The following is a 25,375-nucleotide window of genomic DNA, read 5'->3' on the forward strand; positions in this document are numbered from 1 at the left end:
TTGTCCCATCCTAAGCTACAAAGAAGGATGGTATGCCAGGAGCAGCTAACAGACAATTTGCTGAATTCATCAGCGGCTCACTACAACACAGCATCATACCGTGGAACTAGAATTTTGCTTGCTCCATTAGGCTTCTGTGCTTCTTGGAAGGAACAGCTGTTTGCTTTTCGGTGTGGTGCATGCAACACCATCAGATGCAAATTTTAAAGATACTACTAAGTGAATATTACTACTTGTGCTAGTAGTAATATTTAGTTAAGACTGCACCAAGTAAAGGGTCAAATGCACCAAGAAATAAAAAGCACCACTTTAAGATCAACTGCGTATTACAGTGATGCATTAATTTTGACAGAAGGCTCAGACTAGAGGCTTTGCTGTCAGATTTCAAGGGAGCAAAGAACTGAGCAGAGCTGAACACCTACAGGCCAAGTTCCCTGCTTTTACCCTCGCATCTCACCCAACGACATTCTGCTGCAAACAGTCCAGAGACAGACTAGTGCATTACCATGCTTCTTTGGAAGATCCACAGTGAATTTGTGCAGGACTTCTCTTGTGTTTCCTTGAAGAGTTCCAAAGAGTGCACCGCTACCATCTATTACAATAAAGCCAAACTTGCTGTCGTCAGAAAGCAGCGCTGTAAGAGCCTGGAACAGAAAACGATGCTGTCAGCAATAAGCACCAGTTTATTAAGGACACTGGTTCAGAACAGTTACCAGAAACAATACACCTCAATTTTAGTTACATAGGTGGTCATTGCTATTTTTCACAAGTAAATAAACTAGAAGAGCAGCAGATTCAGGAATTGAGACTGTCCCAGATCACTATCTTGCACATTACTCCAAGAGCAGAAAGGCAACTGATTGATAACTATTTTCACAGCATTACCAGTTCATCATATGACATCACAAGCAGATATAACAACACCACAGTAAAGACTGGCTCTGGAAAATGTTAAGTGAAACAGATCACACCTCTCCGAGGCTGCATCACCTCTCCAGCTGGCAAAACTGGAAGAGTTAAGCTTCCTAGTATTCCAGCCAGGAAAGCAGAACTTGCTTAGTTCACCGATTGGGCTATTTGTCAGTTCAGCTTTATACTACAAAGCACCGATACAGATTTTCAACTTGCCAACTATCACAAATACTGGTTTGCTGCACCTGCTGAATTCAAGTCCCAAAGGTAGAATGATGACACCTATAGTGGCTATGACAAATTCAGCCTTACAAAGCAGAATTAAGTAACAGCAGCAATAATCATCCTGTGCATAACTGGCTACAGAGAAGTCAGCCATAACATCTGCTGGAAAATGAAGCTATCCTTCACTTTTCTTCCCTTTAGAGAAGGCAGCTACATTAATCCTGTAAGGTCATTTCAGTTGACTAACAACTAAAGCACTGCTTGGCATCAAGGCTTTTGAGTTACTTTTGTCTAATTTGCTGCTCAGTCCTGGTTCTGGTGGTTTGGGACATCCACAATTACCCAAACTCTGCACTCCTTTTTTGAGGGAATCTGTCAGCTACTGTTCCCTCAAGGACAGCCCAAGCAGGCAGGAACATTCAGCATGCACACAGACACATACACACACTCTTGTTCACAGAATTCATGCCCAGTAACAGTAATAGCAAGAATTCTGTCTCTGGCTGGCAAAAACACATCAGCAGCATGGAAAGCTTGTCAAATTCCGGATTGTTTTAAGTCACCAGTTTAATACTGGAAGAGTGATGGTGTTGGTTTACTGCACAGGACCTTTAACTGCCTGCATGCCTGCCAGCTTCATTATTAGCCTGAATGGAAAGGATAAAACCCATCAGTCATCTTTATCCAAAATCCACACAACCAAGTCTACAGCTTTCAAGCTTAACAGAAACAGACACTAAGGTTTAATGGAATCTACTGGCCAAAATAAATATTCTGTATTAATTCTTCAGCAGTGGGATGAATGAGAGGAGGAAGTGGCATATTACATTGCAATCTATTTAACTGGGACAGAGCCAAGCAAATCGTGTGACTGGAACGAATGCTCCAGCCAAGGTATCAAAATAAGTCATTGTAAATCCTACCCTTCAGACACACATCAGGGTTCATACCCCTCTTGGGAAGTTACTTTGGTTTCACACAGGCAATAAAATATCTAGAGGAAATCTTATCAGATACTCTTGCCAGGCAGCAGATGACTACAGCTCTGATGTTCTTGATTCCTTCTTATTTTAATAAAGTATCCAATGATCACTGATTCCCTCAGCTTCCCCTTCGTAAGTTCTATGTCAGCAATTCCACTGTTTGACCTGTCAAGCACAACAAAGGGACTATTGCTTTTATTCTATGCCTTCAGCGTGGGCTGAGTTTCCTCTTTGCAGCTTCAGCCTAAAGGAGAAGATCACGTCCTTTTTCTGCTCCTTGACATGCCCTCACTTTCCTAGGAGATCTGTTGGTCTCTACCAAGCCAGATGCTCTGTCTGTAGAGTTCTAGCTGCATGCTGGGGGGAACCAGTGGGTTAAAAGCATGGCTCCACAACCAAATGAGACAGACAAATCAAGACTTCAGCGCTAACATCATCTCGTTGCTCAAGACAGTATACAGCAAGGTTTTACAGCTAGATTTGATTCTGCAGTGCAGACAATACCAAGTAAAATAATCACATACTCGAAAGACACAGGAGAGCAAACAGCCTACAGGGAAAGGTACTGTCAGTAATCACATCACCAGTAGCAGCAATTACCACAAATTCCTCAAGTTATTTCCACTCTCACTGAGCAACGCTACACACCAGCAAGAGCGTATCTACAGCTGCCTCCTGAGAACAGTCCACTGGGCAGCAACTTTTTTTTTGTTATTATTATCATTTTTTTAATATTGAATCAGTGCCCTGAGGCAGTAGCTGCAGACAAGATCAAATGAATCCCTTTCCTGACAGGGCAAAGGCAACTCACCGCCGCTCACCCACTGCCAACAACTGCAGGGACAAACACCTCCCTGGGCTTTGCACCTCTGGCTCTCTCCCGAATTCTCTTGTTTACCTTTTGCTCTCAATTGCCTATGGGCACGTGGGCTCAGCAGAACCCAAGAGCTCTACCTGCGGTACAGTTGTGTTATTCCAGGCAGGTCAAAGATGTATTGGGATTTCATCCTTTTTGGGGAGACAGAATAATAGGGATATGCCTCACCTGTTCAACAAGCGTACCTTTCCTTCCCGTACCCCTCCCTACCCTTTGAAACCCAATCGTCTGCAAGATCTCAAAAAAACCCCCGAGGAACTACATCACTGAAGGGCCTGTCAAGCCCATGTCATATGGGTTTGATGACAGGCAACTAAGTCTCAGTCTACACATTTATCACAGTTGAACACCATGGACGTGAAAGGCAGGCAGTAATTACTACAAATATTGAGACCTCTGCAACTGCCAGCAGATCCAAATCAGACTTAAGATGCAATAAACTGACTTTGTGCAGTCAAGACTAGTTTAATCCGCATTACTTTATATATGCCTCAAACCATTCATTTAACTAAGATAAGCAGATGTTGGATAAAAATAATCCCACTTTAGTGCAGACAGATTAGGCACATGCCAGTTCTCCATCACGGGCCTCAGTTAACACATGTGATATCAAGACTGGCAACACTAATATTATCTTGGCATTACTTTAAGGCCTAGCTTGGAATAAGATCTATGGGCCTCTAAGGTTAAGAAAACCCACTGCCTCCAGTTACAGAGAAAAGCTTACATCTGTGGGTTACACAAACTCAGCAGTTACTAGCTGGGCCAGTTAGCTGTAGCAGGAGCTGGACAATATCTCAGCTCCTTTCAGCAAATCTCACACATTTCTGAATACTGGCCAGTCACAAGCCACCCAGTGGCTTCACCAGCAGGATGTCTTAATGAAAGCCTGCTGTCCTACAGACTGTGGACTCAAGCACACCAAGGATTGTTCCAGTGAGCCTAGCAAAGCAGTCTGACTTTGACTACTGCAAGACCAGCAGGCAATAGGAGTCTTCTTACCTCTGTGTGGAATTTGTTGTCGCACAAATACAACGATGTATTGATTGGTTTGAAAGGTTCAAAGTCAATGTTGACTTTCTTCTCTTTTCCTTCTTCTGTCACAATTGTTCCACAGTAAACAACCAGACCATTTGGAGGTACTACAAAGGACATAATGCAATTTTAGATCACTAAGAAATATTGCAAGCTGGACCCATCAAAAACTAACTGCAAGGGCCCGAGACTTAAGGCAGAGTTGTAAAAAGCTTGGGAACTTCAATTTCTTTCCATTTTCCCCACCTCGTACCCTCCCAGATCTCTACAATGGAAAACAAACTAACTTAGTGCACCTATAGTGAACAGCTTAGAGCCAGAAGCTAAAGGTAACACTAACGGGAAGGCCTGCAACAGGGCTGCAAGAACATGTGCCTGTCTGTTAAACCCATGAGCTGGCAAGCTCAGAGAATCCACAAAAAGGCTGAACAGCCCTGTGACGCTTTCCTAGTTCTTACACAACGATTTATAGATTGACCATCTCAATGAAGGCCACTTGCCAGTATAAAGACAGTAACAATGAACTCTTTCCCAGTACTTATTTTAGATGGCCTGGAACTATTTCCTCTCAAAATGATGGTAGCGGCACAGTGGCATGCATAAAGCATACCTAAGTTTCCACTTGATGGAAACCCACTAGTTTAATGCAAATACACTATTGTGGAATAGCTCTTAGAAGACTGGCCAAGTTTAGAAGAGTCAGCACTGCCAAGGACAAAATCATGACCCTGCTTATTAAAGACAAGGACCACCTTACTACTGAAATCCCAAGGTCTACCCCTGAAGTAACCGTCCATGGGCAACATACCTGGAATATCAGTGCAAAACAGCAGCACAGGCCAACAGATTTGATTAGCAGAAAACTGCATAATGCAGGAACATAAAGCTGCTTCCAAGTAAGGAAAATTTGCCAGCATCCATACAAGCTAGAAGTTACCTTTGTTATAGAGTTTCAGTCTTTGCTGTACAGATGTAATGGCTCCCAGTACTGAAAGGCGATTCACTCGAGACTTAATGTTGGAGGCGGTGCCAAACTCATCCGCTAACATTTTTGCCACTCGCGAAATCTGGTCTTTGGGGGGAATGATCAACGATATCATGCTGGTACCATTGCTAGAAAAGGAAAAAAGAGGGGTTGTGAGCAGCCACCGGCCAAAGCAACAAGTGTATTCATACCGTATCCCGTGCACACGGTTGCCTCTCCTCCCTCCCCACAAGGAGGCTTCACGCCAGTGTTGTTGGTGTAATTTCCCTTCTGCTGGATCATAATGGGAAAGAAAAGAAAACAAAACTCTTCGGAGGATTTGACTCTATAATGAGGTATTCAGGTTAGCCACTACCAAGTCCTCCAAAAGCTGCTCATTTAACATGGGATACTACTCTGAGAAGAAAAGAATGTATGTACAGGCTAAGGGTTGCAAGCTAAAGGCATGTAAGCAGTCCCTAGCAGAGATTTTCTAAAACAATGCAGCCACATACTTTAAGGACATTTTAAAGCCCATTTCATTTGTTCTCAGACAGCTGGAGCACTAGCCAGCCCAAGTGCTGGTTTAACACTTTGTTCTCCTCCGATTAATACAGAAAACTGAACTGGAATGATCCTTTTGTAGCAGTTAGTCCTTCCTAATTTCCCACTAGCACTTTGCTTTATAGAGAAGCTCACCCTCTAGCAGCTGCTTTAAATAAAGCACGCTTAAGCACATGACAGCTAGTTCAGAAGCACCAACCCCAGGCACTGAGTCAGGAGATAAGACCCTACAAATCACAGAACAGGTTTAAATTAAGCGGCAGGGGGGAAGTGAGTTTGATATTCGTTCTTCCTAAGGCTTTTGGGTGGATCCTGCAGAGGTCTTAATCCCCAGAGCAGCCTCGTGGTTCAAATCCATCCAAAGCCAAAATGAAAATTGGGAAGTTCCTGTCTGCCTCCCAGCAGGTACCTCCCATTTGCCACTGAAGTATCCCAGATGTCTGAAGTGTTGCTTCTGCATTGTCTCAAATTTAACCCAGACCTCATACTTCACACTAGAGTAATGACATAAAAATCAAATACCTCATCATGTCCTCTAGCCCTCTCAAGGGCAAACCAGCTAAGCTCAGTGAAAAAAGCCTCTACTCAGGATGCAGAGTCAGAGAACTAAAGTGCTTTTTCAGCCATTAATTTTTTTTTTTTAAAGGGTTTTGCTCTTTTACATTTCTTACAGTAGAAGACGACTAATACGGTACCTGTGTGCTGCTGTTTCAGCTTGTCATGCACTAGCGTCCTGCCTGAAGTGTTTGGGCTACAGAGACAGCAGGGAAGTGCTTTAAAAAGCATCACTTCATTAGCCTCTTTACAAAAGTTGTACAGCCCTCTTCCAAAGATCTTCAATTCAGGACAAGTTGAAACAGATGCTGGTAGGTCAAGTAAGTCCCTGACCTTAAAGACAACTAATTGGTTTTAATATCCAAGATCCCCATACACACTAATCAAGAAAGTCGCAAAGAGACACTTGCACACATTATTCCCAGAAGGAGCTTTGAGCCATGCTGACAGCTATCAGACTTCCAGGTCACACCAGCCAAGAATACTCCATATACCACTCAATTAAAGCCGTTAGCTACCCCAGTGAATGGCACAAGCCTTAGGGGAGATATAATGGTCTATCATTCCCAGCAGGCTCCTTTGAGCAAGAGGCTGATCAGAATGAAAGCAACTCTTCCCGACTTTTCTGAAAGTAGCACTCGAGGCAAGCTCACGCAGTTCATTTCTCCCCCTGAAAGAAGAGATTCTCACACTTCCCAGAGATGAGAAAGGTCTGCACATCACGCCCAGCTTGCTGCATGAACTAAGGCCTTCTCAATGTGGCAGGTGGGAGGTGGGACTGTTGTGCCTCTTGGTCACTCTATGGCTCTCCTGCTAGGAAGATGTTCCATGCAGTTTTTCCTGCATTGAGGACGGAGGGGGAAGAGCAGGCAGCAAGCCAGGGGAGCACGGGGGAATAGCAAGGAGGAAGGGTGGGTTCTTCAGTAAAAGAGCACTTCACTTTTGCAATGCAAGCCACCCCTCGAATCCCAGCCCTGGCCTCGCGTTATGTTCCACTGCCCCAGAAACACTGGCGTTAGCACCCGCTGCCCAGGGTGCAGCTCTGCGTACTGTGAGCCAGCTGGACTGTACTAAACGCACACTGTGAAGAGGCCACCGTCACCGGCGATTATTTGTATTACACACAGAATCTTATCCACAAGGCAGAGTCACATGTACCAGTCAAATCACTGCTCCTTAGGACCAGCCTGCCCAAAGCACCCTACCCGAGGTAACACAGCAGACTTCACAAGCCCTCATGATTTATTACTGCTAACAAATGAATGGAAAGGGTCTCTTAGATGATGTGTTCTCCTTCATTTAAGTCTCAAGCTAGTTTAACACGTACAGTGCAGTACTGTGCTTGGTCCAACCCTTCAGCAAATCCCAGCCCGGACTTATATCCAACAGCAAGTGCATTTCTTGGGTTTGACGTGCTTTCACCACTATTTAGTCCACGAAAGCTATTTCAGGCACTAACTGATTCCTGCAGAATCCAGCAAAATAGCAAGCGTGCAGCTTGCCACAGGAGCAGCAGCAGCTGGAGCACCTCGCAACAAGCCAGGAGCACAAGGAGTCAGCCAACTCGTCACCCTGTGTCCGCAGGCACCCAGCACCCCAAGGGGGGCAGCCCCTGCCAGCATGCTGCTGCCTGCTGGGTACAGCTAATCCACCCAACCAAGTAGTTAATTAGGCAGCCAGCTAATTGAAGGTTAACAGTCAGCACCCCCTGCTCATCTTCCTCTTCCTTAAACAAGCACACTGTCAGTATCTGATCACTAAACTAGAACACGTCCCAGAGAGGTTGAGACCAGCACGACACCAGCTAAAGCAGATCCACACCCAAATGACCAGGATGGCTACAGAACTGCCTCACACACCACTAAGACCTTGTCACCCTACCGCAGAAGAGTGGTTTTCCCCTCTCAAAGCAATCTTGTACCTGTATGTGACCTTACTGCAGGATGGCAAGGTCTAAAAAAATAAAACAACTTGTGGTTGCATCTGCTAAATTCACCACAATGAGACAAAGCATAGCAGTGTTTCCAAGAAAGCTGCTGGTCAAAAACACCTAGGGAAAAAAAAAGGTTATTCTGTATAGTAATAAAATTTCCAGGTTTCCTAACGGTCTTTGCAGCCACTGCACCCGAACAAGACAATGGGTATTTCTGCAAAATCCCATGCCAGGTTCTAGAGTACATTTAATCTGGGAACGAGGCAGGGCAAATCACGCTGACTACAATCTCCCAAAAGGGGCCTTTCCAAACAGCAGACCTCTAAAACCAACAGGCTCTGCCATGCACGAAGCACACGGGACATTTGCTGCCTGGCAGGCCGCGGCCAACTATGCATCCCCTAGCAAGCACACTGCCAGGCAGAACTTCATTACAGAATTGTTACAGTGAACAATTAAGTAATCAATCTAGATTAAGGCAGTGCTCACACACTGGCAGCTCGTGATCGAACGTGCAATGAGCTGGTTCTTCCCTGAATCATCCCCAGCGCTCCTGCAGGAAGGATGGACCTGAAGCACTCTGGATTATATTCCGCTCAGAAGGATCCCGATTTCAAAATGCAGCATTGGCAAGAGGCTCCCTCCCTCGTTTTAGCGTACCCAAGACAAATTATACTAGATCAGCTGAAAGCTAATGCTTTCAGACTGAACTGAGCCGGGGAGTTTTAAGCAACTAGAGACAGTTGCTGTCCCTATTCTGGGCTAAGGAGTGCCTGCACAGCAGCCAAATAGCTGCCACTGTAACGCAAGTATGTGCATCAGGACCCGAAACGCTCCCAGATTATTTGCTTTGCAAGTAACTGGCATCCTGGACCACAGGCCAGCACAACACGTGGCACTGCACAAGGGACTGGAGAGGAGGAAACGAAAGCATTAAGGGCACCTGTTCACACACTACAAAGAAACAAGGGGGCAATTAAGCACCGACCTCTGGAAAGGTAGAAACACTTCACTGTGGGTACTACGGTAACTACTCATGCTGTGCCAGCCCTGCCAGTAATTGGCAATTAGATCAGCTTTAGCATGGCCTGGAAGGTACAGCATTAGATATCTCTAGGATAGAAGATGATGATCGGGGCTCCAACTTTGCTCCTAAACCACTGCAGGTGAGCTCCAACAACCTGCCAGACAGCTGTTGGGGGGAATGGGTGGACAAACAAACACAAACACATTTTGCACTCTCAAGACAGCAATTTCTTTAGAAAATTGAGGTGGACAGGACAGCCTGTTCTATTATTAAAACTTCAATGTTACTACAGTTTGAATTTTAGACAACTGTACCACAAACTAAACAGCTTTCCCAGTCACAGAGAGGCCCAAGAGCAAATGTTAACAAGTTATCACAGCGAGTGGCAGTGCGTGCGGTGCTGAATCATCACTAACCTAGCCCTGAAAAGCTGAAGGGGAAAGTTTTGCCAGTAATCCTGCAAACAGGTATTACGGCATCCAAGCAGCTCATTTTCCCTGCAAGATCTTCCTGCACTGCCTAACAGGTATCATCTGACAGATCTCACTGTGCCTTACAACAGCTGTGGTACCTGCAGACCAAGAAGAGAACCACCGGGTTCTTTCCAGAAGCAAGAGCAAGGATTTCACAGAAGACACACCAGCTGGACTGCTGTTTGGAGTCCCAAGCCATGTCTGGCACCAGGAGCGGTGCCCACTGCGGACACATTTTACGGTTCAGCATGAGGAAACCACCACAGCAGAAGGGCAGTGCACAAAGCGAGCCGTGTGTCACATTTGAGATAAGCTGCCAAGTACACCCCATGGCTGGTTTTCATTACAGCTGGCAGTTAAGCCTCCTGTTCTGGGTGACCATCTTCTTCCACAGGGATTCGGTTTCTACTCTTTTGCCCATCAGAAGGGAACAGCTGAGCAGATCCTCAGACTTTCAGCTTTCAGCTGAAACTAGAAACTGGTCTAATGGTTTTCTAAAAGACTTCCACCATCTTACACAGCACTATGTCAGTAAAACGGCTACCTGCATGGCCACGTACCACACAAAACCAAACCAGCGAGCACTGACTGTAGCTACGCTTGACTTGGCAGCCAAGAGCAATCCCAACCAGAAGTCTGAGGAGTAACAGTCACTCAACCTGTCTCCTGGAATCTGGGATATGTGCTGGCAAAGGAGAGCGTTAATTTAACAAACATGCCATATAAATAGCAGTTACTGGCCTACCCTGTGGTATCAGAGGAGACTTCACAAACAGCAGCTGAGCTGTAGTTGTTCCACAATGAAACATTTTACACGAATAGCATACTGTGTAATGTGGAGATGCAGAGGCAAGGAAGGTCAGTCATTCCCTCGGACTCAAAATGAGCATATTTTTACAGTGCACTAGCTTCATGAGCATTTTGCTTTCCCCAGGAACCAAGGGCAGCACAAGGCCTATATGTGATTGTGCCAGAGACTGGCAGGAGCACAGAGCAAACATGCTTTCAGATAATCTGATCTTAACCACCTACCACAGCTAGGAAGCTTTCTATGAAATAACTGTTGCCACATACTGCTTCAAGCGATGATACCTGCCCAAGGTAACATCTGTTGGTCTCCATCCAAGAGGACTGCAGATTACTGGGCAGGCATTACATGTACCGAGGAGCCCAAGCTGCCTGGACAGTCAAGACTGCTGAAGTTATATGATGGCTAGACCAGTTCCATCACTGACACATCCACAGCCAGCTGCAAGATGGATGCCAGCAATATCTATTTAGCCTAAGGCAGAGTTTCACCAGGCACATACCACAGGTCCAGGAGAAGAGAGCTACCTTTGAGCAAATATCCACACAGCACTGCAGGCATACGGTACTTCAGCGAAGGACTAAGAGGAGAGCACAGTCCACACAAGCAGTGACGCAAGTAAAGAATATATGAGCATTTTTTTGATCCTGTATCTGAGCAGAGATGTTGAATCAAGCACTATAAAAAGTAAGTGTCCTTTGGTATAGGCAAGCACAAAACTGCTGGTTCAGGTTCTCTTACAAAACACGGGCCACTAGACACTCCCTATTCATACAAGCTCTGTATGCAACAGCGCTGACCTTGCCGTAGGGAAGTTCTAAGCATATGCTCTTACAACTTATGAATTATGCTTGTGAAGTACATAAACAGGTCACAGCCATGCCCTTTAGAGACTTAAGGTCCTTTAATAAGACAAAGCCTTCATCAAATAGGAAATGGCTCAAGTCCACTTGAGATGCCAAATCTAGAGAGAAGACAGCAGATGCAAAACCTGGAAATCCTGTCAGCCTGCTAAGAAACAGCAGAGACAATCTTAAGAGTCTAGGATCCCTTCAGAACTTTCCAGAGGCAACGTCATCTGGAAGCTTACCCAAAGACTGCATTGCCTGTGAGAACACTGGTTGAATGCTTTGCAACAAACACAAGCCAACATGCCTCAATATAATTGCTGCTTGAGAAGCAACAGCTTTTTGTGATGTCTCCATCAGAAATAGATGAAATCCCACTCCCTGTTCAGATGATGGGCTCAAAGCACAGCTGGAGCAGGAGACAAGTGCTGCATGGATACCTACCTAGACAGAACACACACCACCAGTTAGCTTGGCAATGGGATCTACCATTAGCTCCTTTGAAGTTTAATGCAAAGTTGAGCTGAAAGCTATGCAGTTGGCAGTACATTTTACAGCACTGTTTCAGCAAGAACCTCACAACTCCCACCTCAGAGGCATTCTGCATTTCACCACAGCACACGCCAGAACTCTGGATCATCTATTAAAAGGCAACATCAATACAAGTTGCTCCTCAAATGTTTCCAGGTCATGCAAAGAAGGGTATGAAGATGTGGAAGAGACCGGTTCCCAAGCAAAAGTACAGCAGAGAGATGACCTCTCTGGATCCAGTGCCACCTCAGAAGCCCAGAAAAAAGCACAAGGTGGGGGCAGGGTGGATAGGAAGGGAGGACTGCAGAGCCAGAAGACCAAGTAATTCTTTCCCCAAGAATACTTTTCAGCATAAGCATTAATTGGAGAAAGCCAGCCCCCCTCCCCCGAGTCCAAGAAACACTCCAGACAGCTAATTCCCCGTCAAGTCTTTGAATGCCACCTCCACCCTGGACAAAGGAAAATCACTTTGCTGCACAGCATGAGGCCATGCAGCTATTGCCACCATGGCTCACACAATGCCAAGCTCTCACGCTGTAGTTCTGTCCCAGAGCCCTGGACAGGAATCTTGTACATCATCTTCCTGTAACGCTGGCAAATGCGGCAGAAAGCATTTTGTGTAACCAGACACAGTTTGAACAGACATTAAGATTGTCCTGGAAAGGTATTCTGCCCTCTTACTCTAACCCACTGACCTTCTCAAAGCCCCAGGTGCCAAGCAAGCTTACCAAGTGCAAGCTAGGGAGCAGAGCATGAACCCACCCTGGAAAAGAGAAGTGAGCCTGCTTTCCTCAGTGCACCCCCTGCTTCAGCAGCAAGGGAAAGCTTCCCAGAGGGAGGCAGCAAATGGCTGCTTCAGCAAAGGAGCAGAGGCAAGCCTGGCTAGTGTCTCGCCAAGGGTCAAGCAAGGTAGTGCTCTCCCCACTTCAGCAGTCACGGGCCTGCTGCCAGGATATGCCTCCTGAGCTCAGCATGCATCACTCCCCAGGGACAGAAAGGAGGTGAAAGAAGAATCAGGTCACAGACCTCTATTCCTCCACATCACAGAGAATTTGGCCAGGTATCGCATGTCCGAAGGCTGCACAAGTAGCAGGTAACAGCAAGCCCTTGCCCATTGGTCCACCAGGCACCACCTGCGCAGAGGCCAAGGGCAGCAGCTCCATGCTCTGAGCTTCCACCTGTCCCCAGCTCTGACACTGAGGCTGCTGCTCAGGCAACACCAGCACCCAGATCCCAACTCAGTTCCGCAGATCCTGGCTGACTTCATCCCCTGTTGCTGAAGAGCAGTGAATCAGCACCAGTGGACACAGCACACCCCACAGGGAAGGTGAATTAATGCCACTCCGAAATCCTTGGATCAAAGGCAACACATCACAAAACATAATTGTGAAGGCATGTTTTGAACAGGCCTTATTGGCTGCATCTGACCTCATGCAGAAAGCCCGGATGCCCAATTACTGGTAAGTGGAACAGACATTTCTGCACTTCAGACATTTGTGACTCACCGGCTTAGTTTTGCGACAGCTCCCCTGCTCTCCCTCCTCCCTCTCCAATTATTAATGCTCCAAGTTTAAAAGACTTGTTGCATTATGCTAATGGGCCAGTTGGGTACAAGATGTACACTGAGGGACTGAACCAACAAATCCAGATTTGCTTGTTAAGATGTTAATGCCTCAGAGCTACGTGGGAATCGGTAGCTAACAGGGGCAAAAAAGAAATCCAATTGCCACAAAGCCAAAAAAGTCTGTCCTCTTTTGAAATGCTCATTCCTGTCTTCCACCACGTCATTTATCTTCAGCAGTCAGGGGCTCATTCATTAGCTCTATGTGAATGATGATCTGTGTATGAATCACACTGTTCACTAATGATTCACACAGTTGTGAAAGAGGGTATCAGGCTGCTGAACTACCAAGGGCTATAAACCACTTACTAGAGTTCCTGTCTGACATGTAACCACTCTCCCAGATCAGGTCATTTTCTGCCACTTGCTAGCGTGTACTCTCAAAACAGCACTTCCTAATTGTTGCTATAATTCAAAAGGAACAGGTAGAGCAGGCAGATGAGAAAGCCCAGGAAATGTTTTACAAGAATTAGACACAGGCAACCAGCAGGATGTCAACAACCCTTTGGATGTTCTCCCCCGGCTTTGGCTGTCTTCTCACCTGGCGCAGAGAGAGGGCAGCTTTCTCACACCACCCACCCTTGACAGCACTGAAAGACAAGCTCTTAAGAAACACTGCCTTAGTCCGGAGAGGTCTGATCAGCCCCACTCACATGAACTCAATATTCAGCTTCTAACCCAGCACTATGAAGACTGGCAGCCTGAAGAGACTCGAACAGTCAGCGCAGGGAAGCAGCATGTAAGCAGCTGCAGTACATCCTATGTGATTACCTGCCACAGAGCCCTCAGACACCACTTCTGCCCTGGACTACTATTTCTATTCCAGCCTCTCTCCCAGCATCTCCTCCTCCTCACACTACCAGAAGCAAAAGGCGGTACTAATATTATAGCCTTTGCCTCTAACAGAAATGGACCTCCTTTAGAAATTACCCTTAAGACAAGGGGGCTAAGAAAGCACTACTTTGAGGAAGCAATTTGGTTTAGGTAAGAACTGAAATCGCAACCTCTTCCCTGAACACTCCACACTTTAATGACAGATCATAAAGCCAAAGCACAGAATTCCTTGTCAGTAACATTCCACGTGCCACCCTGCAGATGCTACTGTTCCAGTCCTTGCCCCACTCATCTGCCTCTCATTCCCCACAGAGTAAAAGACAAGCTATTTACCCCAAGGCTGGCCCAGCCCAGATTCCAGCCGAATCAAAAGACTTTTAGCAAAGGTAGGTCCACTGGAGACAGCAGCTTGCTGGAAAAAGATCCTCAGGGCTATCCCATGACTGGCACTAGCACGACATGTCAGCCCTGCAACCCAATTAACACAGCACAAGTTGGAAAGCCAAGTAGTACCTTGCCACAGCACTGCCCTTCACAGATCGACCAGCTCACCCAGGCCCGGTTCAAGGTCTCCATCATAGTCCACGTCCTAAGGTGAAACCTTCGGTTCTGCAGAAACAGATCCTGTATCAACGGTTAAACTGTTTCCCAGAGCCCAGATCAGAAGCACGGCCACAATGACAGACCCTGATAAAGAAAGCAGGGAAAGAGATCTGCTGCCAGCCTGGGAGCAGGGCAGGGAGCCTCTGAACCAACACATCTCTGGCAGCATATCCAGAAATCAAAGTGATGAAAGGCCATACCAAATCCTCCTCCTGATGTATGACATCATTTAAAGACAAGATAGCTATACTGGTACTTGCCTAGACACGGTGGTATTGTTACGCTCGAGTAAGACACAGTACACCACTATATATGGTGTACTGTATCTTACAGGCGTATATGGTGCAGCAGAAGAATTCACACCAGAATAAAGAATCAACTATTCCAGCACATTCAACTGTTCCAACAGTTACTCCAGCACAGTTGCAACTTCAGTGCAACGAAGTTGTACAGTGCCTGCTATCAGTAGAAAAGCCATCTACAGTCAAGTGCTGCAGATGCTCCCAGTGACTACTTGCACTGCCTAATTCAGGAGAGAAATACAGCTCACAGACGCAGCACAGTATAACCACGCACCGCCAGCTTCCCAGCACTGTGTTCAAGATCAATCAGGAATAAGGCAAACCTGCACGTGACATCTGCTTGTGACTGACCACAGTTATCCCCTAAGTGCATCCCAGCAGCTAGCGCTGCCCCAGCATTCACAGCTGTAGTGTCAACTCACAAGGTGGGCTTTCAGGTCCCTTTTGGAAAGGCCACCATCCTAACAGCAGAACAGGACAAGACCTTCTTGCTCTCCAGAACCACCAGGTTGTCCAACAGGTCTCAGCCTTGCCAACTTGCCTGGTCACCAAAGTGGCATCATCCCAGGAGACCCCAGAACAAGGTGTGGAGATGCCCAGCCTACCACCCACCTTCATGCAAGTGGCCTCCCATCCCTGTCGCACCAGGCTGAGAAAGAGTAGCAGTTTGAGGCTAATTCCAAAGTTGGGCTCTTCTGCCAGGACCAGCAAGGCTCCAGATGAACTGCAGGAGAACCCTGCTCCAAATGATGCTTTCTGCAACACAAGCTGGGCAAATCATTTATGTCTAAGCAACAGGTCAGCTCTTCTACCCTTCAAGAAGAACTAGTATACGTTTCGCTTCACAGGAATTCCCACGTATTTTAAGGCCTCTGTCCTTCCCGGTGACAAGTTTGGTTTCTCCCATATAGCAGATTGAGGTCTCAACTTGGCAGAATCCAAACCCTAGCAGGAAACTGCACTGCTTTGCTTTCCCATGGCTCCGGAGACACCAAGACTTCCCTTCTCCTGCCGTTTCTCCATTCTCCTGCTTTGATACATTTCTTCCAGTCACAACCAGATTAAGTTACTTGTTGAGACTTAGTTTCTGCATTTGCTGAGAAGCCTGCATATGCCCTGTTCCCCTCTACCTTCCAAATACTTAGTTTGGGAAAAAAAAAAAAAAAAAAAAAAAAAAAGTTCTTCAACACACTCTATTTGTCAGCCTTAGTTGTCCTTGCAGACAGAGCCTTCAAAGACATCATTCTCTTTGCCTGTTTCAGTAAAATAACTAATAAGGGGTACTGCTCTGAAAGAGCAAGTCCAAGGCAGGAGAGATGATGTCTCAAGGGAGCAGGTTCATGAAGGTTTGACCATTATTAATGCAGCTCCACACCCTGCATCAGCACTTGCTGTGCTCTCAGGGTCAGAAAGTCCATCTGGCAGCGGAGGTGAGAGGTATTGGTAAATAGTTTCTGAGCAAAGCTGTTTGCAGGACGAAAACCCTTGTATCCAAGACTTTCAGAAGTTTTCCAAATGTGATTGAGATGTGACATCTCAGGCCTAAGCCTGCAAGGAGACTGCTAGTGGTTGCTGATACTCAATTTTGCCAAGCATTTACAGCTTAGATTAGCAGAAAAAACTGACCATAGCCCTGCTAACTATTCAGAACTGCAAAGACCAAAAGAACAAAGAGTGATTGTCAGTTTAACACTGACACTGGAAAACTGCACGAAGCAACAGCAGAAAAGCCCCAAGAGAGAGGACAAGGGAAAAACATAGTGGCTCATACCACTTGTACTTGAGCTGCTGCAACATCCACATCAAAAGACATGGCTGCAACTTCTAGGGGGCACAGTCTAGCACCAAGTCTCTCTTTTACAAAAACTAACGGTGGCCTGGAAGCAGAATCGCTTTGTAAGGGAGAAGCAGAAAGGCTTGATGAAAGTCTGAGCACTCCAAGCTACCAGAGATGAATGACAAGGCTAGACTTCTCACAAGGGCTGGCTCACCACCAGCCTTTTACCCTCATCATCTTCTGGCTAGAAAGGTTAATTGCCTGTAGTACAGAACTCATGCCCCATTTGCTCTCATACATACATACTCTGCAGATACCACATACCCCCCTCCTTCCTTTCTCACTAAATCAGAAAGACCAACTCATTCGCTTTGTACAGTATCAGACAGTTTGCAACTCAACTTTGGAAGAGCTAGGAGGAGATAACAGACACTTCGGCTTTAAGCAGCAAGATACTGACAAAAGCTCCTTCTACTCCCTGCCAGAAAACGCAGGGTTTTGAGGTGGGTTTGAGAGTTTCAATAATTAGGTTGCATTTTTTTTATTTCCCAGATGAGTGAGAAAGCCAGCTTCCCTAAGCAAGGCCGGAAAAATAACACAGGACTTTCTTGCTAGAAATGTTACCTTAAAGTTTCAGAAGCAGCCTTACCCTCGCTGGCCTCTAACCGATCACCTTCTGGTGAAGCTGAAGCTGTGATCCTTCTCCCTCGGTTTTCTGAGCAAATACTGCCACTTACCTCACCTATCCCAGACACGATAAAAGAACTTCCTTGCTCTCCTGCTTGCTTAACATTTTGATAACATTCTTCAGATTTCATTGAGATTTTACCAAAATAGCTGGGTAACAGCAGAAGTGCCCCAACTACCACATACGAATCGAACGCCTAGCTCCAGCTTCCTCTGTTTCCCGTCCCTTTGATCCACTGCAGGAACAACCAGCACATGAAACTGGGACACTGCTGCTGGGTCACTGTTAGGAGTACATGAGTAAGGGAAGGTGGAGACGCCAAGGAGTCCCTAGCTCTCTACATCACCCTATTTAAAGGCTTTGCCCCCTAACCCACCCAGAACAGGTCTTCCTACTTCACAGGAAGAGGAAGTGACTCTCCCAAAGGCCGGAAAAGCCTGTTTCACTGCCTCACACCTCTTGTGCCTGAAGCCGAAAGCTTCTGGTGGCAAAAGTTGTAGCATCTCTTCCCCTTACTAGGCCCAAACTCAGTAGGATAGTTTTAGCTAGGACTCCATGGAAGCACAACACACATTTACACATAACCAGCATAAGCTTGCTTACTGAAGGATTGCTAGCATCAGCGGCCTTTGTCAGGTGGCGGTTTAAGCAGCTAGCACACGTATTAAGGAACAGCAGTATCACGACAGCTAGGAGAGATGCTGGATCCAGAGGGCTCAACTAAACCTCCTACAAGCACTTTCTTGCGCTTGCAGCACCTTTACCACAAAGTAGAGATGTGCCAGGGATCACCGATAGGGAAAAGAGGGAAGACAGCTGCGCTGTGGCCCCAGGAAGCTGTTACCCCTAACAGCCACCCGCTCCAAGCTAGCCCTTCAGCCTCAGCTCCCCCAGGAGCTCTCCAATACCAGTTTTAATCTTGTTCTCTACAACATTCATCTGTTCCAAACAACATAAGAGCTGCTGCCGCTAAAGGTAGACATGCTTACGCTACCACATTTTGAATCAGAGAGAGACAAAATGCTAGCTGTACATTTCCAAAACACACCCCAGCCTCCCTTGGCTCTGTTGCAGAGACCAATAGCTGTTTTTACAAGCTGCAATGGGTGCCTGTAGCTCCCAAAGCCCTTTCAACTTCACAGCAGAAGTCATTTGCGCGCTCCCATGCTTGCTGGGACCTCCCCATAAGTACAACACATGCTGTCAAGGCTGTGCGAAGGCACAGCCAAATGATCAGCTTTGGCAGTCAAAGTCCACTCTGCTGCAGGGAAGGACAACCCTGGCTCCCCACTTTGTTTTCCCACAACCTCATCCCTTGCCCAGCAACATTATAAATCAGATTTAAAAAAAAATTTAGGGAGACCTGTGGCTTGTGTTCTCCTCCTCATTGCCATCCTGCCTGGGTTACTTTTCAGCTGAACAATTCCCCCGGCCTACTCTACACACAAGAACAAGCACGAGCACTAAAGAAAGAACAAGACGGCAGCTCTGCTTACGCGAGCTGTCCAAAGGCAACCTGCCTTTTGGGTGGCCACAGAATGGTGCCAGCGGTGCCCCAGCTAGATTAACAGTGGTTCAGATGAACCTATGGAAACTGGAGCCGCAAGGGTAGCTAAGGAGTCACCCTTCATTTTTATTTTATTGCATTGCACACCGAGACACACACCTTCTTCGCTATTTCACAGCTCTAGAACCTGTAGTTCTTTCTGTTACTCAAGCCAGAGTGGGTTCCTGACCAGTGCAACAAGCAGCTGCTGAGTTAGCCATGGAAACAGGCACCATGTCACTGTTGGCTGTAAGAACATCCAGAAGTCTAACTTCTAGCGGGGAAAAAAAGAAATCAAAGTGCAAGGCTGATATAAGCAGGATTAGAGACTTTAAAGGGAACACTACCCAAGCTCCGGAAGAGCGTGCTTTCAGGGAAACGGGGCAGAGCGCTTTCGCTGGAAGGTGAAGGGGTGAGAAAGAGCAAATAGGTGTCAATATGAGAAGTAAGGCAGGAAGGGCTGCCTCGGCCCCTGCCTCCCTGCCCTCACCCTGCTGCCTTCCCCGGGCCAGCTGGTCCCTTGGGAGGGGCCCAAGCCTGCACGCACGGGGGGCAGCGGAGCAGTCTACTCCCGCTGGAATCCGCCGCTCCCCGGTGCCAGCTGGCACGGGGCGGCCGGGGGCACGGCCAGGCCGGGCCCACGTGGAGCTCGGCAGCCAGCGCGGGGCCGGGGGCACACACCTGTGACACCCCCGCAGCGGCAGCCGGGGGCAGCTCACCCGCTGCGGGGGCGGGGGGCAGCGCCTGCCGAGCCGCCACCGGGCCGAGGCCAGCGGGCAGCTCAGCGGCGGGCGCTGTCCCGCTCCCGCACGGCCACGCTTCCTTTCCGCGCCGAAGACTTCCCGGTGCCCCCGGGAGGGACGCGGCCCTCCCCGCCGGACCCCAGCCCCACTTTGCTCCGCCAGCCCCGGGCCCCAGGTGGCCACAGGGACTCTCCGCCTCACCACGCGGCCAGACAAAAGGGCACCGGGGCCGGGGCCGCCGGGACGGGGCTGCGCCTCGCCTCCCTCCGCCCCCGCGACGGCAGGCCCGGGCCCGGGCGGCAGGGCCCCCGCTCCGGCCGGGACCCCCCCTCCCCGCCCCGGCACCCCCGGGGCGGCCGGCCCCGCTGCCCACCGGCCCGCCCTCCCGCCGCGGCCGCCCCTGAGGCGGCGCAGGCCCCGCCGCTCACCCGCGGGCCGCCTCCAGGCTCTTGATGAGCTTCTTGATCTTCCAGATCTCCACGTTGCGGTCGGCAGCGCTGGGATCGTCCGCCATCTTCTCCCTCCTCCTCCTCCTCCTCCTCCTCCTCCTCCTCCTCCTCCTCCTGCTGCGGCTGCGGCGGCCTGCGGCGGGCCGGCGGCACAGACACAGCGGTTAAACCCCCGCCCCGGCGCGGCCCGGCCCGGCCCCGCCGCCGCCGCCGCCCGCCCGCCGCTCCCTCACCTCAGGCCCGGTCCCCCCCGGCGGCGCGCGGCTGGCGGCGGCGCTGACGTCGGACACCGGCTGCTCGCGCTCCCCCTCTCCGCGCTGCATGTGTTGCAATCGGCTCACATGGGGCCTGTGACATCACTTCCGGGGGACCGGGGCGGGGGGCGGCCGTCCGCCCCGCCCGCGCGGGAGCGGAGCGCCACACCATAGGCCGGCTGACGGCCCCTCACCGCCCTCTTTCCACGCCGCTATTGGCAGCCGCTCCGCGCGGGGCGCTATGGGTCGCGTAGTCCGCGGCCCGCCCCGGCCCGGCCGCGGCGCTCGGCCGGGCGGGGCGGGGCGGCACGGCGGATCTCGCGAGAGCTGCGAGGCAGAGCCCGGGCGCGCTTAAAGGGCCCGCGGCCGCGGCGTGGCCCGGGGCAGGGTTTGCGGCGGCCCTGGCTGCCCGCAGCGTCTCAGCACCCCTCACCCCCGGACCATCCCCCCCCTTCCCCGGACCCTGCGGTTGGCGTCTGTGTCACACCCACCTACCGGGCGGTGTCACCCTCCAGGCCGCCTATGCGCCCCCCCCGGGCAGCGGGCCACCTCTGTTACAGCCCGTGCCACCCGCTGTGCCCCCGGCAGCCCGCCGGGGCGGGCAGCGGAACCTGTGCCCCCGGGCCAGCCGCTCCCAGCAGCGCCAGACGGGCCCTCACGGGCGGGATCTCCGGTCCCCGGGCGGCCGCCGCCCCTCAGCACGGCCGGGGCGTTCTCGGAGCCACCCAGGCCCCCCCGGCCCGTCCGGGTCACGCCAGGGGGAGCCGAGCTGCGCGGGGGGCGAGGGTGCACTTACGGAGCCGCAGGGTTATCCTTTCCCTGGAAAAGTCACCTTCCTGCCGGCCTTGTCTGCAGAGGCCTCAGCCTGTGCTCGGGGCGCTGCTACGGGTCCCCACGTCCCGAGGCGGGCGGCGAGAGCGGCCGGGTTCAGGGGCGCCCAGAGACCTGGGGCGCGGGGTGGAGGGGACCCGGCTGGCGGGGGGGTGGTGCCCCTGCCGCCCTGTCCTGCACCGGGCAGATAAGCCAGCACCGGGCTGCCCGGCAGGTGGGGGCCCCGTGCCCTGCAGGGCCGCAGCTTGGCTCGGCGGGGGGCAGCCTCCTGCAGCGCCCCCCCGGGGCCCGGGCGAGCGGGGGGGGGCTCACGCCAGCCCGTGCCCGGCACAGCAGTGGCTTGGCTGGGGCAGCAGGGCTCCCCGTGTGCCCCTGCAGCGCCCCGGGGCTGGGGCCTCTCCTATTAACGCACCATTTGAGGGGGTTTGGCCCGGCAGCCCCCCTCCGGGGTGACAGGCTAGCAGGCCCCCCCTTGGTGCTGCCGCTCGGCGGGGCAGTGGGGGGCGACCCACCTCTGCGTGTCTGAGCACGGGTTCAAGAACTGCAGATAAACAGCAAACACAGCCCCAGCCTCCCCACCCGGGCCTGGTGAGAACTGGGACCTACTGGGCTTCCTGGGGGATGGCAGCCCTGCACAGGAGGAAAGTGCGATGGAGCCTCTCCCCATCCTCGCCAGACAGTGGCTGCCAGTGCACTGCAAGGCACGGCTCCTTTTTAAAACCCCTCTCCAAGTAGCACGGCAGCGTATTGAAGGCCACAACCGGCTTTTTTGGCCCCAAAGGCGCCAGGCAGTGGGGCTGGGAGCGCCATGGCCCGGGGAGTGCCTGCTGGTTCTGCCTCTGGCAGTGCCTGAAGCAGGACTGGCCGGGACCGGGGCATGAAACGATGCTGAAGCCATTTACTTGTTTCTTTTATGAAGCGGTAGCAGGGAGGTTGCCCCCCCCCCCCCCACCCCCCAGGTGATGCTCTCCTGGTGATGTTGTGCAGGCACCAGCTGGATGCTGTGGGGTTCGTGGACGAGGTGTCCCTCCAGCCCCAGTCTGCCTCCCTGGGACATACCAGCCCTGGTGTTTGCCATCAGCCTGGTCACCACTGCCCTGCCCAGGGCAGCCTGGCCTCCAAGCTGTGCCCTGCCCCCCGAGCCCACTGCAGCCTCCTCTCCCTCCTGCACTGCCTCTTGGCTCCCCGGCCCAGCACGCCCCAGTAAGGCAGCAGTGAAGCCCTGCTGGGAGCTGGGCACAGCTGGGCAGCACCGTCACCTGAGCAGAGACTGGTCTGGGACTCAGCCTGAAGCTGCTTTTTTCTATCAACAGGGTCATGTCAGGGAGATGCCGTGAATTTCTGAACTACTTGGTTGGATTTAAAGTTCTGTTTTCCTGAGGCTGAGCAAATACCAATTTCAACACTTAGATATTTTTTCCACATGCATCTGGTCCCACACAGCCCTTTATAATCCTCCTCGGTACAGTAAGACACTGGATTATGCCAGGCTTTAGGAGATGATCTGCTGAGATGGAAGTTTATGTGCCTGATAGGACAGGGACAGCGTACACACAAGTCACCCCGTGCTTCCCTGGCAATCCTGCCCTTCCAATTCAACCCAGGGACTGGACTCCAGAAAGCACCTGCTGAGCAACCCAGTTACTGTCTCCCAGTGCGATGCACCCACTTTGCCATGGCACTTTCTGCTCCAGCCTTCCCGACGCGACAGACGCTGCCATCAGTTCCCCCCGCAGCTCTCCCGCTGGCTGGCTGACACAGATGCCGAGCAGCGCCTGTCTCCAACAGCCGGCACAGCTCCGTGGGAATGAGGAGGGAGCCGAGAGCAGCGACGGGGACACAGCCACTGAATTGGAGAGAACTTCTTCAATACGCTGCCGTGCTACTTGGAGAGGGGTTTTAAAAAGGAGCCGTGCCTTTGCAGTGTACTGGCAGCCACTGTCTGGCGGAGGATGGGGAGAGGCTCCATCTCACTTTCCTCCTGTGCAGTGCTGCGATCCCCCAGGAAGCCCAGTAGGTCCCAGTCCTCACCAGCCACGCTCCCCTAACATGGCATGCTGCGGTGCTCTGGGCTGGGGGAAAATGCTTTTAGGAAAGGAAAAGCAGCCATTGCAGATACCCTGCACCCGACTGACATGTCAGCCTTCCCTCCCCCATTACAGGCAGGCAGGAGCCGTGATGCTGGAATCTACTATCCCAGTCCTGTTTGTGTTAGGGAATGTTGCGGGTTTGAGGCAGTCTGACTTCCAGAGCCCAGGGAGGCCGTGACTTGCACAGACCTGCTCCCATCCGCAGAGGACATGGCGAGAGGACGCATACAGGTGGAAGCACGCAGCACAAACATGGCTTGGTCACCTTTTTCCCCCAAAGAACATGTGCAAAACTTCTTAATTACTATCCTACAGACCAGCAATTTATTCCGGAGCTAGTGTACTGCTGGGGCTACAGGCTTCCTAAATGAGTATCAGCCTACAAGGAAAGCGACAGCAGGCAATGAACCCCAAAACCTCCTTTCTCCAGGTGCTGACAGATACCTTCCTAGCGGTGGGACGGCAGCAGCTAACTCTGCTGGACAGGAGTCACTCCTTTTCACAACACAACAGCCCAGCTGCTGCATCTCCTGCCTTCCTGGCAGTTTTTCACAGCTAGAAACTGTTTTCAGCATGACGCACATCACCTGATTTCACTTCTCCCTCCCCAGTTCAATAATTTAGCTTATAAAGGAGGAGCTAAGAACAGTGCATTAAAAAATAAAGAACATCTATGAAAGATGTATTTAAACCGTGACAGGGAAAATAATTCATTGAAGAAGCAAAGGCCAACCCTGATCAATGATTCAGGACCCTGGAGGCTGCGAGATGATGATCCATCACCTTGGCCCTGACGGCACAGCGAGCCCAGAACAGAGGCAAGAGCACGCGAGCAGCAGCCCCCACGCGCAGCAGCGCTGTCCTAGGCTGCCCCGGCTCTGCTGCAGAACATCTGGCTGTGGTTTCAGGGACAGGAAAAGCTTCCACAGAGGATGATTTCCAGTGTTTCACTTAAGGACATTTCCTTTCAGCACCTGAAATACCCAGCTTGCTTTGCTGGGAAATTCCTTCTCTTGTTCAGACTCATTTCATACAGGGGACCACTTCTGACAGGAGCAGCAGCAGAGGGAAATTCAGGACAGAAGTCACCTCTACAAGCAAGTTTTGTAAAGGAAATTATTCCCAGGAGATGCCCAGCCAAATGCTCCCTGCCATTACCAAACTCACATACAGAGAGGAGTAGGGTTATGCTGTGACAGAACGAAGCACACAGCTTTGCACAGAAAACACACCCAGATGGCACAAACAGTTCTTGGGAGCAGCAGCTGCTGTGAACGTGCATGTCCTTAGCCACACGTTCCTCAGAACTTCCAGGAACCACACTAGCCACAGCATCTCTGTACACCTCGGCCTGCCATTACCTGCCTGTGACAAATAAAGCCCTGCCACTTAAAAAAAACCATAACCAACCAGGACACAGACCCACACACAACCAGTTTGTTCATGTCACTTGGCTGCTTGTGGAAGAACCAGCCAGATGAAAGCTGCACAGGCTGGCATGCTGTTACACTACCCTCCCCATAACAACCAGAGTTCGGATCCTGAGATCCCACCAACGCTCCTGCTGAAAGAAAAGCACTAAAATTTGGGTTGGAAGCCCTCAGTCCACCTGAAGCAAGGCTACTTAACACCCCGAGTTTCTGTTAAGACCCCCCTGCATGCCTGCCTACCCCACCGCGGCACACCAAGCATGCTCCAGGCTCCTAAGGCATTACCTTCTACCTGCTCCTACAGCTGCACCACGCCCCTTCCTCATTTATTAAAATGAAAAATTTTGACTTTACACCCAGGTCAAAATGCTTCAAGCTTCCTCTCGCTGCACAGCTTGATCACCCTCTAAAGTTTCTTCCCGCCCCTCTGTCCGCTTCCCTAGTCTAGGCTGATGTACTCTGAAGTAGAAGC

At 50.5% G+C, this 25,375-nt stretch overlaps 1 protein-coding gene across 2 annotated transcripts in view; it reads right to left on the minus strand.

Moving 5' to 3' along the window:
• The window catches only part of ETF1 (eukaryotic translation termination factor 1), a 28,404-nt gene extending 7,770 nt beyond the window's left edge, over positions 1 to 20,634 (minus strand). Inside the window, exons 1-4 of one of the 2 annotated variants that reach the window (XM_040603618.1) lie at positions 20,532 to 20,634; positions 4,970 to 5,145; positions 4,000 to 4,139; positions 506 to 644 (exon numbers count right to left, since the gene is read on the minus strand). In XM_040603618.1, the coding sequence (XP_040459552.1) occupies positions 506 to 644; positions 4,000 to 4,139; positions 4,970 to 5,132 (442 nt within the window). In that variant the 5' untranslated portion in view covers positions 5,133 to 5,145; positions 20,532 to 20,634. Of the gene's footprint in view, positions 1 to 505; positions 645 to 3,999; positions 4,140 to 4,969; positions 5,146 to 20,277; positions 20,412 to 20,531 lie in introns of those variants that run through there. The other variant, XM_040603616.1, reaches the window with a different exon arrangement.
• Positions 20,635 to 25,375: the final 4,741 nt, after the last annotated feature.

The sequence above is a fragment of the Falco naumanni genome, chromosome 8, assembly GCF_017639655.2.
Source record: "Falco naumanni isolate bFalNau1 chromosome 8, bFalNau1.pat, whole genome shotgun sequence".
Classification (NCBI taxonomy): domain Eukaryota; kingdom Metazoa; phylum Chordata; class Aves; order Falconiformes; family Falconidae; genus Falco; species Falco naumanni.